At 41.6% G+C, this 18,863-nt stretch overlaps 1 protein-coding gene across 1 annotated transcript in view; it reads left to right on the top strand.

Annotated features, from left to right (window-relative positions):
- The window catches only part of Ctnnd2 (catenin delta 2), an 874,755-nt gene that overhangs the window by 607,670 nt on the left and 248,222 nt on the right, over nt 1-18,863 (top strand). The window contains 1 exon segment of the mRNA XM_028882044.2: nt 5,859-5,991. Within this exon segment, the coding sequence (XP_028737877.1) occupies nt 5,859-5,991 (133 nt within the window).

Below are 18,863 nucleotides of genomic sequence, written 5' to 3'. Positions count from 1 at the left end.
ATGTCTGAAATGAGGTTGTTGGCAGAGCTGGATCTTTCCAGAGGGGATGGAGGAAGAGTCTAGTCCTGCATCCTGTGCTGTCGGGGAACCTTCACATTCTTGGCATGTGTCATCACACCATTTCTGCCTCCATCTTCACATTCTGCCCTCTCTCTCGGCATTTCTATGTCCTTTTCTCTCTTTCATAAAAACACTTTCCTTAGACATAGGAATCACTCTTGTCCAGTACGATCTCTTCTTGGTCTTTACCCTAACTGCATCTAGACATGAATTTGGGGAAACAGTACCTAACACACTAAACATATACCACAATCTGGTAAAGAGTCTGTGTTGTTCTTTTGACAGTTAAGTACCACTAACTATTTGAAAGTATGATCCTCAAGACAAAAAGTGACTCTTGTCAACCTCAGTGACTAGATACTCTATGGATGTACATTAAACACTGCCGGGGGCAGGGTGGGGGGGTTGTGGTAGGTAGATTTGTAGCTGAATCCTAAGACAAAGTAGGCAGGTTGACAGGGACATAGAAGAAGTTAAGGCTACAAAGTTTTGTAAAAATAAAATGAAGATTAAGAAAACTATTGCTAGAAATATGTAAATACCCAAGAGGTAGTAAGGAAGTCATGGAAAATCAATAATCTGCGCCTCATAGTTGGAAGTGAAAGGGAAGACACTCGGATTAGAGGTGATGTTCGTAGTGGTATACCAGGCAATTGTCGCCATATCTTTGCGCTGATAGGTTTCTCTTAGGCTTCCAAGGGCTGTGTTTTGAAAATCTAAACTTCTGAACTCAGTCCTTGCTGCTGCTACAAATCAACACAACATTGAGGGGCTTAAAACAGTACAGCCTTATCCCTTTGCAATTCTGCCAGCCATAAACTCGAATTCAGGTGCATCATGCTACAATCAAGGGGTCAGGGTTATCACTGTCTCCTTGGAGGGAAATCTCCTCCGTTGCCTTGGAAAGCTCTCAGAGCTCTGCTCTCCTGCCATCCCACAGCTCTTGATCCTTTTGTCCATTCTCAAAGACATCAGCCTACCTTATCTCAAAGTGCCATTATCACCTTCCTCTGTAGCGATTGTCCCTCTCCTTCTGTCTTTTAAGAATGCTCAAATTAGCCTCAGAGAACTGTGGGTTATTCAAGATAATCTCCTTCCCCCATAGGATCCTTCACTTGATCACATCTGCAAAGTGTATTTGTCCAGATAAGGAAGCATTCACAGATTCAGGAGTCAGGGCTTAGAGGGTATTCGAGGCCATGATGTGACTTTCTGTAATATCTTCTTTCTTACCTACTTTTTTTATTGCTGTGTTAAGATGCCGTAATCAAGGCAACTTATAGAAGAAAGAATTTATTAGGGGCTTAAGTTTCAGAAGATTAAAGTCCATGACCATCATAGTGGGGAGCAAGGCAGCAGAGAGGCAGTCGTAGTGCTGGAACAGTAGCTGAGAGCTTACATCTGACCCACAAGCAAGAATAGGAGCTAACTGAACAGGAAGGGCTTTTGAAACCTCCAAGTCCCCCTCCCCAAGATACACCTCCTCTGCACACCTCCTAATCCTTCCCAAACAGTTCCATTAGTTGGGGACCAAGTACTCCCATACATGAGCCTATAGGGGCCATTCTCATTCAAACCATCACATCTTCTAGCCAGAGACCTATCATCAACACTGAGACAGATTCACAATACTATAAACTATTCTCTCTTCATTTCCTAATGGGATTCATTCATTTCATTTATCTGTCTGTCTTAGTTTGGGTTTCTGTTGCTGTGAGGAGACCCCATGACCATGGCCAATCTTATAAAGGAAAACATTTCATTAGTGCTGGCTTACAGTTTCAAAGGTTCAGTCCATTATCATCATGGTGGGATACATGACAGTATGCAGACAGACATGATGCTGGAGAAGGAGCTGAGAGTCTAGCAGACAGCAGAAGGAGACTGTGAGCCACACTGGGCATAGCTTGAGAGTATGAGACCTCAACCCCCCCCCACACACACACAGTGTTACACCTCCTCCAACAAGGCCATACCTACTCCAGTGATTGCCACACCTCCTAAGAGTAACACTCCCTATGGGCCAAGTATTCAAACACATGAGTCTGTGGGGTCCATATCTAATTCAAAGCACCACACTATCAGAGATACATCTTTAATTTTTTGTTACATTATTTTCTATTGCCATGGTTATTTGTCAGATCCCTCATGAGCTAAGTATATATCTGTGGAGTGGGTGACTTGTCCTAAGGAGTCATGGCAGAGTGAATGCATGCTTATTATATGGCTGAGTGAGTCTGTTTTACTAAAACTGTACAGTGTGAAGAAAGCCACTTCTACAAAATTATAACAATTCACTTTCTTTCTAAATGGTCGTAATTCCAGTACTATTTATATGATAGATTTTTAAAAATATAATTAACAGGTTTTTGTTTGGGATTGTAAAGTACTCAAGAATAAAGTGGACAATATTGATTCTTTCATGTGAATATCATCAGATAATTTCACTTTGGTTAGTGAAAATGGAAATATCTCCTTTTTATTATTAATGAAAGCCTTCTGCCTACTTTCTAATTTCATCACCTCTGAACCACTCCCAACTTCTTCAAGATAAAGTGAAATAAAGAACAAAACAGCCTACCTCATGGCTTTGGATCTAAAAATTAATAGTAGTTCAGTCTTTAAAACTTTGAGAGTTCAAAAGTTTATAATGATTGTGGGCCTAGAAGAGATGGTTTAGTTGGTAAAGTGCCTTCCCTGCAAGTATAAGGAACTGAATGTAGATCCCAAGTACTCCCATTTTAAAAAAAAAAAAAAGAGTGCTTTCATCAACAAGCTCCAGTAATCTCAGAGCTTGTGAATGAGAGGGGCAGCGAGGTGATCTCCTGAGCTGAATGGTCAACCATCCTATATGAATCAATGGTTCAGTGAGAGGCTCTATCTCAAAAAAATAAAATAAAGGGCAAGTGATGAGGTTCCCTCATGTCTGCTTCTCATTTCCACACTTGCACATGTGTGCTTGCACACTTACACATGCACACACACACACACACACACACACACACACGCACGCACGCACGCACGCACGCACTCACGCACGCATGCACACATGCATACATGCATGGTTGAAATTTCTTACATTAAGTCCAAACAGGCACCAGTGAAGTTGTTCATGCTGCAGTCAAAGGGAGAGTGTCCACTCTGACAAGAACTTTTGCTAAAAGTGAAATTTGAGTTGTGAGGACCCTGGGTGTCTTTTGGGTTCTTTTCCTTGGGGAACTTGATAAAATGTTGTGACAGCCCACCAACTCTTTGATTTTGGTGCCAGCATGGCACAGTAAGGAATTTCAAAACTGCTAGCTATTTAGCTCTGTGCATTGCCTTGTGATTTTAACAATGCAGACAGTCCACACTTGAGGGAGGGTGTAGTCACAATGTTGTTGGTCTATGCGACAAGCTTTAATGGAGAAAAGGTTACATTTGCATATTCTCCAGTCCATTAACATTTCCAGAGTAAAGCCCAGTAACAAATGACAGTTATGAGTTCACCTTCTAGGAATTATAGATGGTTCTTATTTCTTATTCTTTTCTCCTTCATCTAGTTATATGGAATCCCTGACATTTCTAGAGGGCCCACACTGGGTGCCAGCTGTAACTATTATTGCTAACCATCCCACCAGTACTCCAAGGTAGGAACTGTTATCTCACTCCCACAGATGGGCTCAGTGAGCATCCACTCAGCCAGTGCCCCCCATCATATCAGTGAGCAGAGCCAGGAGAGTATAGAAGGTCATGGGGGATCTCTAAACCTCTCTTCCAACACAGTGGGATCTTTGGAGGGTCTGAACCAGAAAAGTGCAGTCAAAACCACACTGAAATGTCTAGAAGAACATTGAGGGGGGAAGTGATTCTAGAGGCTTGTGGATGGGGAATGAGGGAGCAGCAGCCTTCCTCCCTTCACCTGTCCAAGAACAGTGTGGAATGTTCACCTGCCACACTTGAGTCATGTGTGTGTGTGTGTGTGTGTGTGTGTGTGTGTGTGTGTGTGTGTACATGCATGTATGTACACACGCATGTACAGATGTTCAAGGACCCCTAAGACTTCCTTCCTGGAGGTCTTGCTCAAAAGATGTTCTTGATGTATGCCCTATAAGCCATTGGCTAATACAGCAATTGCCATTTGGCTTATAAAGTAGGCTTGAATGAGTTCTTTACTAATTGCTTTCTGAAAGTGTAAGTTTACCTAAATTCATCTTAGGAATGCAATGTCTTTGCTTGGAAGTTTTATAGGTTCTCTGTAGATTTGGGCTTCATTTACATAAAGAATATAAGTCTGCTGGGCTACTATTGTGAAGACAATGTTTTTGGTTTTGGTTTTGTTTTTAATTTACAGAAGTGATCTGGAATCATGCCACAAAGGGAAATTAAATTGAGAGGAAAACAGACTTCTCATGTTTTGACCCATAATTATTTTCTTCTGTGATCACATAAGCAAGGAGGATTCAGTCCCAGCCATCTCTTAACTATGTTCAGAAACTATGTGCTGTCTATCTTTTGGGAAATTTGTCAGCATCAGGCAGAGTGTAAGTGTATTGAAGACTTCCTCCACATGAAATCAAATGCTTTATCTCCCCCAGTAAAAAACGAACCATCTTCAGAAGCCTTCCTATTCCATCTGTCTTCAGCACCAGCATGCTTCGGCGTTTGTGAGGCAGTTCTACCAGTTGTGAGAAAGGGGAGATAGGGAGGACAGGTTAGAATCTACCAGGGAACTTTTAACCTCGGCCTCTACCTTCTCTGCCTCATTTTTCACGACTTCTCTGCTCAGGAGGATGGAGGCTTTGCCAGAAGTGGGAGTGACTTCAAAGTCACCCTACTTCTCCTCCAGCCCATCTCTCAGATAAATAGTCCCCATTGTGGCTTCTGAGGTCAGGTTTTTGTCTGTGGTCTCAGAGGTTGCTTTTTATTTCTCTATTAAAAAAAAATCAGCTCTCTGATTTCTAAGAATAGAACCCACAGAGTTCACCTCACTGGTTACATGGTCTACCTGAGGGAGCTGAGAAATTTCACAGAATAACATTCTTATGAACAGAACACACACAAAAAGTGAATTTAGATGTAAATTTTGGAGTAGAGCATATATCCTGGAAGTAAATAAAGAACCAGCTTCTTGGGCTAATTTTTCCTTTTTTGTTAGGAAAAGTACACAGAAAGAAAGATGAGACACATAAAATTTGCTAGCATGCATTGGAAAGCTCTTCAAATAAATAATTTACCTTTTTGAAGTCATCATGCTACTACTGCACTTCCAACCTCAGATAATCATTTAAGGGGTCTCTCTCTCTCTCTCTCTCCCTCCCTCTTGTTTTCATTCATCTCTTAAAAGGCTTTGAAAATGAGAAAAGTAACAGTATCAGTACGCTCACCTGTCTTGTGGCATATTGGATTGTACCCATTGTTTTCCTCATTTGATAATGTTGGCAAGTGCTGTATGCCAGCCTTTTGAAATCATATATTAGAATAATGTGTTCTCTACTCAATTAAGCCCAAGTGAAAAAATGGGGGGGGGGGATTTAAGTTATCTTTTCCTAATCTTCTGTAATTTTTCAGTTGAGACGGGTAGATCACATGTATGTAATCTTCATGGAGTATGATTGTATACAGATGTGGATGCTTAAAAGCTGGTACCCAAGATCTTTTCAGAAACTCTTTCTGCACTGAACCCATGTATGTGTGAGGAAGCCAGCACAGTCATTGTGAAATGTTCTCTTGACTGCTGAGCACATTTAGTGGGTGTTAGGAGAGCGTTGCCTGTGCTGGGCTTGATTCCTCATGTTCTCCTGCTTCCTTTCATACAGGGAGTTTGGATGGAGAGACCCGGAGCTGCCTGAAGTGATACAGATGTTGCAGCATCAGTTTCCTTCTGTCCAATCCAATGCAGCAGCTTACTTGCAACACCTCTGTTTCGGAGACAATAAAATTAAAGCAGAGGTGAGTGCTCCGGGTGTCGTCAAGGGAGTGGTGTTGGGTTCATAAGTGCTTAGGTATGTTGAGAGTCACGTCAGACAGAAAAAGACACAGGAAAATGAAAATTGCACCATTGACTGGTAGACTTATCCTTGAGATGGAGACATAGAGCTCGTCATGTAGTGAATTGCATGTGTACATGTGCATCCACCTTTTCTGTTTGAGTACAGAGGATGAGAGGACCAGGCATGCCTGCCCGTCTGAGAGACGCTGAGGTTTCAGCACCTCACGCTACTATGATTTGTCTTCCTTTTCCTAATTCTGTCTTTGTGAATAATCTATCTCCCAAGACTAAAAAAAATGCCAGACATCAATTGTTATCTCCTCAAATTATTGTCAGGATTCATGATGGCCTGTCTGTCTTCGAGAACTTGTTAGTAGGATGAACGCTGTAGGCTTTGCCCTATAACCAAATGTTCTGAGCCATTTACAAAAGCAGCAGTGGATATAATATGGATATATGTGATCCATTAAAGAGCCTGTTGTCTGTGTCCATCACATAAATGGTTGTTAAAGTGCTCCATGCTTTTGGAATACCCTAAGGAATGTACAACATTGTAGTGTGTTTTATTTCTGGAAAATTACCGTGGTCACCGCAGCTAACTCAAATTCTTTTTTCAGATAGAGGATAAGCATTGGCTTGCAAGGAGCTGAGTAATCAAATTTTTTAAAGATTTTGTAAACTATAATGAGGCATCTCCATAGCATGTAAGCAATTTTGAGCATGAGCCAAACTGGTTTAACAATGGAAGGAAAAGATGCAAAGATGTCTTTGCAATTTATTGTGGATTTTGGCTTCCCTACATTTGGATGCATGCAGCCTAGCAGATTTTCCTTTTAGAAGTTGGTTTGTGCCCACATCAGAAACACCACATTTCTTTGTAGTTCTCAGAAAGCTGTGGTTTGGTGGCTGGGTGCAGTTTGAATTGTCACAATTTGGGGGAGGGGGTGTGGTGGTAAAATTGGTACTTGATGGGCAAAGGCTGTCAATTCCACAGAGCATCCTGTAATGCGCAGGGCAGCCACACACAGCATAGAATTATCTGACCTTAAATGCTAAGCAAGGAGAGTTTTTAAATGTAAAATGTACCTACTGTTAAGATGACCAAAATCACATTAAGGTTATATGACAGGTGTTCCTTGTAGACACCGTCTTAGGGTCCCTGCTTTGACACACACACACCCATGCCCAGTCATCCTGCAAAGTGAAGGGCAGAGTAGGGTGCCACATACTGATAATATTCTAAGAGGAGACCTTTGGAGCTTCCCCCAAGGTCATGAAAGCTTCTTGTTATGTTGTTGGCAAAATGTTGATACAGGAACACTTGGTGTATCAGTCCTGTGTGGGTGTGTTTCTGCCCCAAATCTGGGGCTGATAATGAGTTTTCTGACATCCCTCAGACCCTAAGAACACATTGCAAGGCATGTTGCTCACATGATGAGACTTTCAGGAATGAACAGAGCAGCTCTCACATAGTCCAGATGTGGATTCCAAGAGATTTGGAAAGGACGCTGGCTCAGCACTGTGAATGGCTGGGCAGTGGGTTCATCCCTACAGACTGGGCCTCCTCTGGTTTGAATCTCCTACTCATGTCAGAGGGGGAAATGTGAACTTTCTATTATGTTGTTTGGATGAGGGACAGAAGGGAAAGGGGGAGTGGCAACTTCTATGCTTTCAGAAGTCAAACATCAGGAAAGGAAGTCATCCAGTCAGGCTGCACAGCTACCATGGCCCAGGGCAGTATGAACTCGCTTGTCTTACTAGCTCTGCACACATGCTCTGCAGACTGGCCTTGAGGCCTGTCGGCTGCCATGCAGCCCAACAACAGATCTCGGACTTACTTGTAGCTCTATCAGAATTGCGCTCTGTACCCTGTGGTGGACAGAGGCTGTGCAGTGAAGGGGAACCGACATATCCATCAGATCAGATGGAAGAAGCTTCCCATGCCAGCAACCAAGCTTGTCATCTGGAACAGAAGCTGCTGTCTTCTGGAACCTCTTTGCTTATCTTTACAATAGTGGAAGAATGGGGAGCAGAGAAGTGATGTAATTAAGGTTTAAGTGTAAAGAAATTTTAAAAGAGAGGAAAATACAAGAGTAGAAACGTGTGCATGAAAAACTAGTGATACTGAAACTGTATTTATAGGGCCTTTGTGGGGTTAAAGGACTTGATTTGAGAAGATAGATTAGTGAGTGAACATACTTTATCCATAGTTTTGTGTCTAGGAACACAAGACACTAAGTTACAATATAATCTTATGAATGTATGTACACATCAGAGTATGAGAACTTGTATATAGATGTCAATGTGTACATGTATGTGTTATATGCCAGTGTGCTTGTGAGCATATGTAGGCATGAGTATGTCTTTGTATACATGTGTCTTTGCCCATGTATATATAAGTATGCATGTTCTTGTGTTATGTCTGTATATGTCAGTATGTGTGTGAGTATATGGAAGTGTGAGCATGTTGTATGTATGTGTGTGTGCACATATGATACTTTCTTTTGTGGTGTCATTAAGCTGCCTGAGTCACCTTTCAGTATTTGGAGTTTTCTCTAACAGCTAGCACTTGAAGGACAGTTAATATTATTAATAGAACTCCTCCTCCCCACGGGTGCCCCATCCTCAGCTCTGGGTCCCCATGATGATTGTCCTCTGGTTCCTGTGAGTTGGATCAGAAGGAAGGCTAGGGTAGGATAGGACTGAGGACATGACTTAACACTGAGCTGAGAGCATGAGGTGTAACTTGCCCCCCCACTTCCTGTGGTCACATGGGGAGGTGTGCATATGTGTATCAACATATGCACACACCAACATGTAAAGTCTGGTGAGAACTCTGCATGGACTTGTTTTGTCCTCTCATCGTTACTTAGAGTCCATACCGTTAGTAATTACGCCCTGCTTTGCGATGGATGGCTGCCTGTCATGTTTTCATATACAGGTATTGATTTTTGTAATTACCTGTTGTCCAAATACTAATCTGGCAGGCACTAGCCTTTCCAAATTTACTCAGTCCTCTAGTCTTTCTATTGCATTTTATTGAATTGATTTAGCCCTTCAGTCTACATTTCATTATTGGTATTGACTTTGCTCACACAATGGATAGGCCATTGAGCAGAAGGCAGAATTAAATCTCCTCTACACAGAGGGCCATAAATCATAGCTCCCTCATTCCTCATCATGGTGTTTTGTACAGTTTTCTTATAATGAAGTTTAAAAAAAATCAGTTTTGTTGAGAAGGATGCCGAAACTTATAGGTACAAAGTCTTGGACTCACTTCCTTCAATCAGCAGATGAAAGCCAGCCCTTTACATTTTCCTATGGAGCTAATAAAGTTGGATCTGAGCATCCATGCTTACCCCCATGGTGCAGCAAAGCTGAGGAGTTAGAACTAGGCAGTGTCAGCTTGACAAGTGTCCAGCGACTAAAGTGAACTTTGCATCCCACCAGGTGCCCCAATCTAGGGTAGAACATTAAGTGCATATACTTTGAAGATCAGCAAGCACCTGAAGATCGGGAGAAATGGGAGGGTTGCACACAGCTCCTTCAGAGTCTAAGGCAAGATCACAGGAAAGAAGCTGAAGAAACATTAAAAGAGATCAGAGGAAGCAGAATGGATGGAGAAGGTGTCGGAATTCTCACAATGTGTACCCGATAGGCATCTGATATCTAAGTAGTCTTTTAAATGGGCAGGCGCCTGAGCAGCATGGGTAGACATCAGTAAAATGTGAACAGTGCTTTCCATGTGTGATAATTGCTGGAGACGTCACAGTAAAATAACTTGAAGTCAGAGTAAAATGGGACATGGAAGCTTGCTCAGGAGTATAGACTGCAAGCATGTCCAAGGAAGTTCATCAATATTGATAACTTTTGAGCATTTTTCATCAATCCTTTCTGGGGAATTCTCTTCAGTTAAGCCTACTAAGAGCATGTCATTGATTTGGAGATAATGCCAAAAGCCTTTGTGAGTTGAAAGAATTTTGGTTTATCTCAGTTCTTCCTTCCTGCCTTTTTTTTTCCATGTCTTCTTTTGTATACACCATTGAATAAACAAGAAGATGAGCTTTTCTCTTCACACATGGAGAGATTTCCATAATAGGAACACACACACACACACACACACACACACACACACACAGACACACGTCTGTGCACTTCAATTACATCTAAGTAATACACATCCTAGACATTAAAAAATATTTCTACCCTTCTAAGTCACAGCAAGGGATTATTTTTAATATTAAAACATTAATATTTTATTCTATTATTTGTTTAAAATTAAATGTAATAAAATCAATTAATTAAACAGAAATTAGTTTAATAAAAGTGTTAAATGTTTACATTAAGGATATGCTTTCTGTTAAATAAATTCATGAACGCGTTGTTTTTTTAGAAACTCAAACATTGTGATGTGACCTCCCACATGTGGGAAACTTTGACAAAAAGCCTAAATCTACCAGTAATGAATATTTAATGTAGAATTTTGACCTGATCCCTCCTTATAAGAAAAATTGGCTTGACTATAAAATATGCAACTGAAGTATTTGCAGAACCTATTGTTAAACTTAAGCCATTCCAAGATTATACGAGGAAAACAATCTGGGTTGTATTTGCCTACCTCCAAACTACCCTTCCCAGTGATGCCATTACAGTTCCAAAAGCATACTCTGTTTTTTGTTACAGAAAGGTAATTCTAGTGGACATAGAGAAAGGTGACTCACAGCTGGGTTTGCATTAAAGGAGAGATTCAAATGTTACTAATGTGTCGATTAAGGAATCCACACCCACCAGACAAATGTGTAAGCAGCGTATTGTCATACCAGGGATTACACACACACACACACACACACACACACACACACACACACACACACACACACGGGAAGGCAGAATACAGCTCCAGTGTGCTTGTAATGAGTACTAACGTCCAGTCAGGGTGGCTGCCGGCTTTCTGCAGTGATGAATAGCCCAAGTTAAAAACAGGAAACAGAAAGTCAGAGGTTGCCAGAAAAATACTATCTACAAATGAACCCACTTAAAGCTGGTGGAAGAGGTCTGAGAGCTAGCCCATCAGCCCCAAGGGTTTTATTTATATGTACCTATGGAATTTCTTTTTCTTTCTCTGAAGACAAGGGCTCACCATGTAGCCCAGGCTAGCCTTGATTTTCATCCTCAGCCTACTGAGTGCTGAGATTATATGAGATTATAGATGTGTGTTACCACTCCCAGGTGTGTGTGTGTGTGTGTGTGTGTGTGTGTGTGTGTATGTGTGTGTGTGTATATACATGTGCATGCATACGTGCACATAATGTCCAATTTGTATCATTTACAATATTTTTTCAAAGTGTGTCTTTATTTAACTGGAACACAAAAATTGATCTTCATATATAAATGTCCCTTTCTCCATAATTATGTTTTCTTCAGACCGATTTAAAACATTTCAGATGTTAAAGAAATTGGGACTTATTCCTGTCTACTACATGTAAAGTATTTCCTGATTTTCTTTCACTTCTGATTCTTTCTACCTCATGTAGTACAAGGGAAGGTCCTATCCATTTTTTTTTTTTTTTTTTTTTTGCTCAATTGCCTTTGAATGATTCCTTCTCTACCCTCATTGTAAATTGTCCCTCATTTATTTTTCAAGGAGCCTGTGTTCAGTTGCTAGGCATCGGGAAGTAGAACACCACTGCTATTGTCAAAAGGCACTGGAGCCAGCCTTTGAACTCTGGTTGTTGTACCACTATGTGGCTCCATGACCATGAGGAAACAGCTTTGCCTCTCTGAGTCCTAGACGACCAGGCTGCACGGTGGCCTGGGGCTCTGTATCCTTGTGGCAAGGACACCACTGAGCTGACAGCCAAGAGCAGATGTCAACTGGAAAACTTTATAGTTGTTTCATGTGAAACCAGTGTTCTGGTTTTATAGACAACAGTGTGTGTAGACACCCTCTTTGCTTGTCCAGCTCCTGAGATCTGCTGCTGTCAGCTAGGGGATGCTGAAAAGGGGGCAGTGGTGTTGATAAATAGTGCTATGGGACCTGTTTCCAAGGATATTCGTGATCCCGTCAGCTACAGTCAAGGCAGGAAGAGGAACAGACTGGAAATGTGCTTCGGGCAATAGTTGGGTCTATGGTTAGCTCTGTGGAAAGCTGAAAGCTTGCAAAGATCACAGCCTCGCAGACACAGGAGGAAAATGATGTGTGGTCCACTGTGAGCACAGTGCTGCCAGAGCTAATACAGAATGAGTGACGATGATGGCTGATACATTTTTTTTTTTTTAATTTCCTGAAAGCCTGGTCCTTCACACATGAAGGGTGATGGAGGAGGTGGAGCACCAGTTATGGGACCTCAAAGGAAAAGGACCGTGACTCACCCTCAGTGGAGGAGATAATAGGCTGGCAATATTGTTAACAGGCTGCGGCAGAATTAGAAATAAAGAAGACAAATATGGTTCCACTGAGGCATGATGGATGAGGGAGGAATTAAAAATTATGATCCTTTGGAATGTGGAGAAAGCTGTGGAGACAGACCTTCAGAGACACCAGGAGCTGTTTTATATGAGGCTTTTCTACTTAAAGAAAGGAGGCCTAGGGTGCTTACCCACCCCCATCACATGCATCTCTTCATCACCTGCTCTGGTACCCAGCCACCATCTCCTGCTCCTGTCTCTTCTCTACCCTTTTCCCCTGGGCCTGAGCCACTCAGAGCATCCCTCCATCAGTCAGGCTTGTCTGGCCTTGGAAGTTTTTCTTAAGGGCTGACTAAGGACCTCCTTGTGGGTGTCATGGAAACCTCAGATACCAGCATGACACTTTGTGTGACTTATGTGATATGCCAAATAGGTATTTCTCATAGCCCCAGAGGACATGGCATACAGATATGAGCAATTATCTTGCCCACTACAAAATGAGTTCATGAATACCAAGACTGATTCTAAAAGGACCCAGTTCTTGATAGAACTGTATCTTGATAGTCTCTTCAGTGGCTTCAGGACCACTTTCATGGGAACAGTGTAAAGGACAGAAATGCCACTTGAGAAGGATGGGATGGAAGAATGGAAGAGCCATGGTATTTATAGGAAGCCTGGCTTCCTTAGGTTCACATCTGTGTTTCTAGATCATAGGGAGGGGTGAAATGAGGGTACATTTAGTCCTGGGGATCTAGGACTGCCCTAAGATGTCAGAATTCCTCCAGGTGGACCGTCACAAGGTTATGGAAGAGAGAAGAGGTTAGGAGCCAAATGGTGTCCGATGTGTTTGTGGGGGTGAAGGCAGCTGCAAGCATCAGACACAGATTGAGACTGCCCCCTGCAGGCACCAGAGGGCCCCAGCAACTCAGACCGGCCATTCTGTGGCCCACAAACTACCTCAGCACAGATGCACCAGGGAAAAGATGGTGTTCTCTTGACCTGCCTTTGAATAAGCAGATCGGCTATCCCCAGTGCCACTCCAGCAGAGGAAAAAGATACAGAGCGAGAAGGAAGGAGAGTTGAGTGGGTCTTGAGTGCATCCTGCTCTGTAAGGGGGATGTTGGACACAGGGGATGGGGTGGGGTGGGGTGGGGTGGGGTAGGATGAGGTTCTGAATAGAAACACTGCCAGACTTGAGTCTGGGTAACCATTGAGCATTGAGAGCCTTTCGGGAAGCAGGTGGGCATCAAGGAGTCAGACCACTGTTGGAGTAGAATTTAGCAACCCAGTGTCAGGACAAGAAACTCCAGGTGTTATCATCTTCTCTCTGCAAGATAAGGATGAGCCTAGAGCCACCTCAAAAGTTGGGTGTCCGTGAATATCCATGCAACTGGTGTCCTTTAAGCTCTGTGACATTACTAGTCTTGGTTTGTTCAGTTTTACGGTGGGTTATTTTAATTTCATTTCCTTTCCTTTGTGCGTTCACACTCTCCTCCTATTTGAATGGATCCTCTTTACCTGCCCATTCCTGGATTAGTTCCTAGTCTTTACAGTTATAAGAAAGAGAAACAAATAGCCTCCCTGGATGTCAGTTGGTTCCAATTGTGTGTGGGACATGGGGATTTCTCTCTAGTTTTTTTTTTTTTTCCCTTGGTACAGTTTATTTTTTTCTGACAAGGTCTCATGTCATGTAAGCTGATCTTGAACTCCTTCTCCTGCCTCCACCTCTCAAGGACAGCTAAGTGCTACTGTGCTCCACTTTCCTTGCCACATTTCTGGAGATGATGTATTTCATATGTTTTTAAATAGACCTGTATCTGAAGCACGAGTCCATCTCTCAGAATGTGATCAACTTTATATGCACCTAAACTGCCTCACCCAGCATTTTCCACTTTTCTTTTTTCTTTTTTTGCCTTTGAGAGGAGTAGCAGCAAAGCCCTGCCCGCTCACCTCCTAGTAGCCATTTGATTCTGAATTGCTGCCAACTCATCACCCTGAGGCCTTACTTCCATGCTGGAAGAAAAATCTCTAAATCATCGAACCAAGGAAGGCAGATCTTGTTTATCTGCCACATTTACAGTTTTCTCTTCTAAAATTCTCTAGGTTCCCAAGTCACAGAGCTAGGGAAAATTGTTTCTCAAACCACCGAATGCAATCCTGCAGAAAGGTTGGGTAGCATACTTGGTCCATGCACAGTACATGCTCCTGTGGGTTTCCATCTCGTATCTGTGCTAACCGGTTATGTCTGCTGCCCCTGTTGTCATGAATCTGTCCTCAATAGTTGAACTTGACCTTATTCTTGAGTCCCATATTTGCTGGTGTTATCATTCCATTTCATTCTATATCAAAAGACTTAAATCTTCCCATCTCAGTAGCTAAGCCAATGTGGAAGGACCTTGCCCTTTCTACATGGCCCTTTTGGAAGTGTTGGGTTTGTTTGTTTGTTTGTTTGTTTGTTTGTTTGTTTTTTGAAGCTATACACTATGAATATTCATACAAGATGTTTTCTGTATTCCCCAAGGATCTCCACTAGGCTAATTTTAATTTCCATAACTATTTGGAAAAACAGAATGTTATGATTGAATGTATTGACTTGGTTAACAATGATGTATGAAAAGACTACCTTCCCAACAGAATTCACCAGAGCCTTGTTAAGCCAAAATTTCCCTTGAAATCTAGTTGAGAGTAAATAATACTATAATATCCAGTATCTGTGTGGTTATAAAGATGGACAGTGATTGTTCTAGTAGGAATGTCTAGTGTGTAGGAAGTTCCATGTGTGTCCAGAGCCAAGGCTACAGTGAAGCTATACAGTACAGCCCAGATGCCCACTGGCAGGGACTCCTCAGATTCATTACACATTAGAATTTGAATTATTCTTTGGCTGTTCATCTGAGCATTTACTGCTTCTAGATTGTACATAACTACTACATTCAGATAGATACACAGCCTATAGGGTCACAACCCACAGGTTGTTTCAGAGGAGGTTGGGGTTTTGTGTTTAAGAAGTTGTGACAATGCCCAAGGTCATCCCATAGATTTTTAATTTGATTTTACATGGAGACATTTGGGGACTATTGGCAAGGGGCAGGGCAAAGTGACAATTAGGACCCATGTTCACATCTGGGCTTTATCTTGTAATTGTACTTGGACATTGTTGGAAAGAACTGGAGGGATCTCAGAGAATGAAAAGGATAGTCTTCAGAAATAAAAAGCATTTTTGATATAAGAATACTTTGATTAGATATGAGCTGCAAGATGAAGAGTTTTAGATTTACCAGAAAGTTAATATTCATAGTAGGCCTGTAGAATTGGTTCAGCAGTTAAGAGCACTTGCTGCTCTTACAAAACACCAAATTTTGGTTCCCAGTCCACATGGTAGATAACTATTTTTGACTGCAGTTCCAGAGGATCCAATATCATCTTCTGGCCTCCACAGGCACTGCATACACATGGTATACAGACATACATGCAATAAAAACACCCATGCATATGAAATAAAAATGTCTTTGGAAAAAGAAAGTTATTATTCATAATTCTTATTTACAGATAAATATCAAAGTATTTCAGACACTCAACAATAACAATGCTCAATAGGTATGAAAGGTTTACAGGGCTATAATCTGGGTTTTTGTTTTGTTTTGTTTTGTTTTTCTTTTTTTAAAAAAAATCTATCTCTGAGAAAAAGCCAATCTCAATTTTCTTTTTATCTCAGATACATGCAGTCTATTTTATTGGTTTTCATATAAGATATATTTGTTACATACCCAACTCCTTTTGTGATGACCTGATGATAAAGTGCTCCAAGATGTAGCTTTGATGACATCATGATGACAAAAGAGATGGGTGACCAAATGGAAAGAGTGTGATTTGGGTGATGAGCTGAGCTGGGTAGACAAGGCTGGAGAGCCACAGAGACTGACAGAGAAAACTGGAAGACTTTGAACTGCTTCTCAACTGATCCGAAGTGTCTCCTAGATGCTATCCTGCAGCAAATAAGAAACGTAACAATTGATAGAGGTCTTTGGACTGTAGAGAGATGGTAATATATATTTATTGGAGAAATTATTTTGGCCACTCCACGTAGTTAAAAGGATATTTATTTAATTGCATAACTCACAAATTAAGTGAAAGGTAGGTCACAGGGTCTGGGAAAGGTGTATCGCAATCCAGCGGTGTTCTCTGGAGCTCTGCTCAGTCCACCTCCACCATTCAGCATCCCGGCACCGAGAGCATGCACAGAGAGAGCGCTGCCCATCCAGCTCTTGGGTCTCCAGGCGCCTCCCCTGGCCCTGCCTCATAGGCGTGACAGTTGCCAGAGTCTCAATGGGGGTTGGAACTTCCAGATCCAAGCTGGAATGGCTACCCACTACATATATTGGGGATATTGAGGTCTATTAGTGACAAGAAGTAAAGAAACAAGAGAAAAGACCAAAGAGTGATAAGGGAGGAAGAGAATGAAAAAAAAATTAAAATAAAAATGAAGTCATCAGCTCTGGGCATTGGTCAATGGCATGGCCATAAATCAAGCAGTGAACTCCTTGACCTTGGTACTTCTTCAAGCAGAGCAGGTAATCATTTGTCTTGATTCTCCTAGACCTAAGTTCAGCTGTGTCATTTGCAGATTACTTCATCTAGTCGGCCCAGAGAGTCCCAGTGGTTGGAGCACGGGAAGATGATGTATAGGTTACTGTAGTGGAGATAGGAATTTGGACATCAGAACAAGAGGGCACAGCAGCCTCCTGCTGTTCGCAGGTGTGTAGATAAAAGCAGCTGCTTTGTTATCTGCTGAAGGCTGACATGCCGCTCATGAGAGTGTAACCTGGGACTCACCCACAGCCCTGAGTATTAGCTTCCTGCTGCTGCTGTAACAAATCACCACAAAACCAGCTGCTTCATTTTAAATGAAGTTGTCATCCTAAAACTCTGGAGCACGGACATCCAAAATTGGCCTCTCTAGGCTGAAGCCCACTGCTTAACAAGGAGGTTTGTGTTCCTTTTCAGAATTGCCCCGGTAGAAGCTATTTGCTTTTTTCTTTTTTTCCTTTCCTAACTTCTACTGGTTTCCATTGGTGCATGGCCCCTTCAATCTTCTAAGCCAGCAATTTCTAGTTCAATCTTTCTTCATACTGTCATCTCCCTAGTTAAAAATCTTTTATCTTCCTCTAGCATATTAAAAAGAACTGTGAGGTTCCATTGGGTCCATCAAAGCAATCAGTAGAAGCCTTCATTTTGAGGTCAGCTGATCAGCTACTTCATTCCATCTGTAACCTGCAGTTGCCATTGTCAAGTAACATATTCACTTTCACCAGAAATTAGACCATGGATGCCTTGTAACACCAGGGGTAGGTGTGTTGTTCTTAATACTGCAACCTGTTAGAGTAAAGAAATGTTTCTCTCAGGAAGAGCCCTGGAAAACTATACCTCAGAAAAAAGGATGTCGTCTTGCCTTGCTCTGTGGAGTCTCCTTCCCTCGGATAAAGGTTCCAGACTCCCTGACTAGGTTATAGGCATCAGTCTTTTCCAGTATGATGAGTATATGGTCTTCAGTGTAATCGCATTGATCATATACCCAACTGTTATTATGAAAAACCCTTCCAAATACTTGAGTGAACAGTCACGGGTTCCTCGACATTCACCTTCAGTCTTGCCATTTTCTACCCCTGTATGTCTACATTAGTGAGTCCCTTGCAGCTTTTAATTTTATCTTTCAGAAAAAAACAGAACTGATGCTTTCTTCCCTCTGCCATTTTCTCTGGCTCTAGATAGAATTTTTCTGCAATAAATGTCCTAAGAAATGAATCAATAGATGATAATTTGTTCTGCAATTCAAATTTTTCTATTTTAATATTTTAATTCTGCCTTCCACCAGAAGAATGACAGCAGAATATGAAGACTTGGCATTATGAATAATCTCCCTTATTGTTCTAACTTTTGTCTGTCTCTTTACCTTATCACCCAGGCACACCTCACAGAAATTGGGTATTCATCTACAGACCCGAGTGATACCTATTTCATGTGATTTTTATATATTTTTACATCATGGCAAACAAGACATCTGCATATCTATAATTAGCTAATATATTCAGGATCAGCCTCTATAAACAAGATGCAGGTGCACATAGTACAGAAGCACAGGGGTGGCATTTACTTGTGGGAAAATTACTGTTGCTTCATAAATGAAGAAGTTCAAAGAAAAACACTTTCTACGTGTGCAAAATGTTTGCCTGAGCTCCTGTCTACGTATTCCAGGTTGTATAATATTCTAGAACTCTGAAATAGCTTCTCAGGCACAGAAGGTTTTTTTATTAAAAAAAAAAAAAACAAAAAGACCATTTTGCTTGGTATGTGTGTTTCTCCAAAAGGGTAGAATGGACAAACAGGATGACTTATAGATTAATTTCTAAATAGTCTTAATAAATAA

The sequence above is a fragment of the Peromyscus leucopus genome, chromosome 11 (genome assembly GCF_004664715.2).
Source record: "Peromyscus leucopus breed LL Stock chromosome 11, UCI_PerLeu_2.1, whole genome shotgun sequence".
Taxonomy (NCBI): Eukaryota; Metazoa; Chordata; class Mammalia; order Rodentia; family Cricetidae; genus Peromyscus; species Peromyscus leucopus.
Note: the sequence above shows the minus strand (reverse complement) of the source record. Positions and strands in the feature narration are given on the sequence as shown.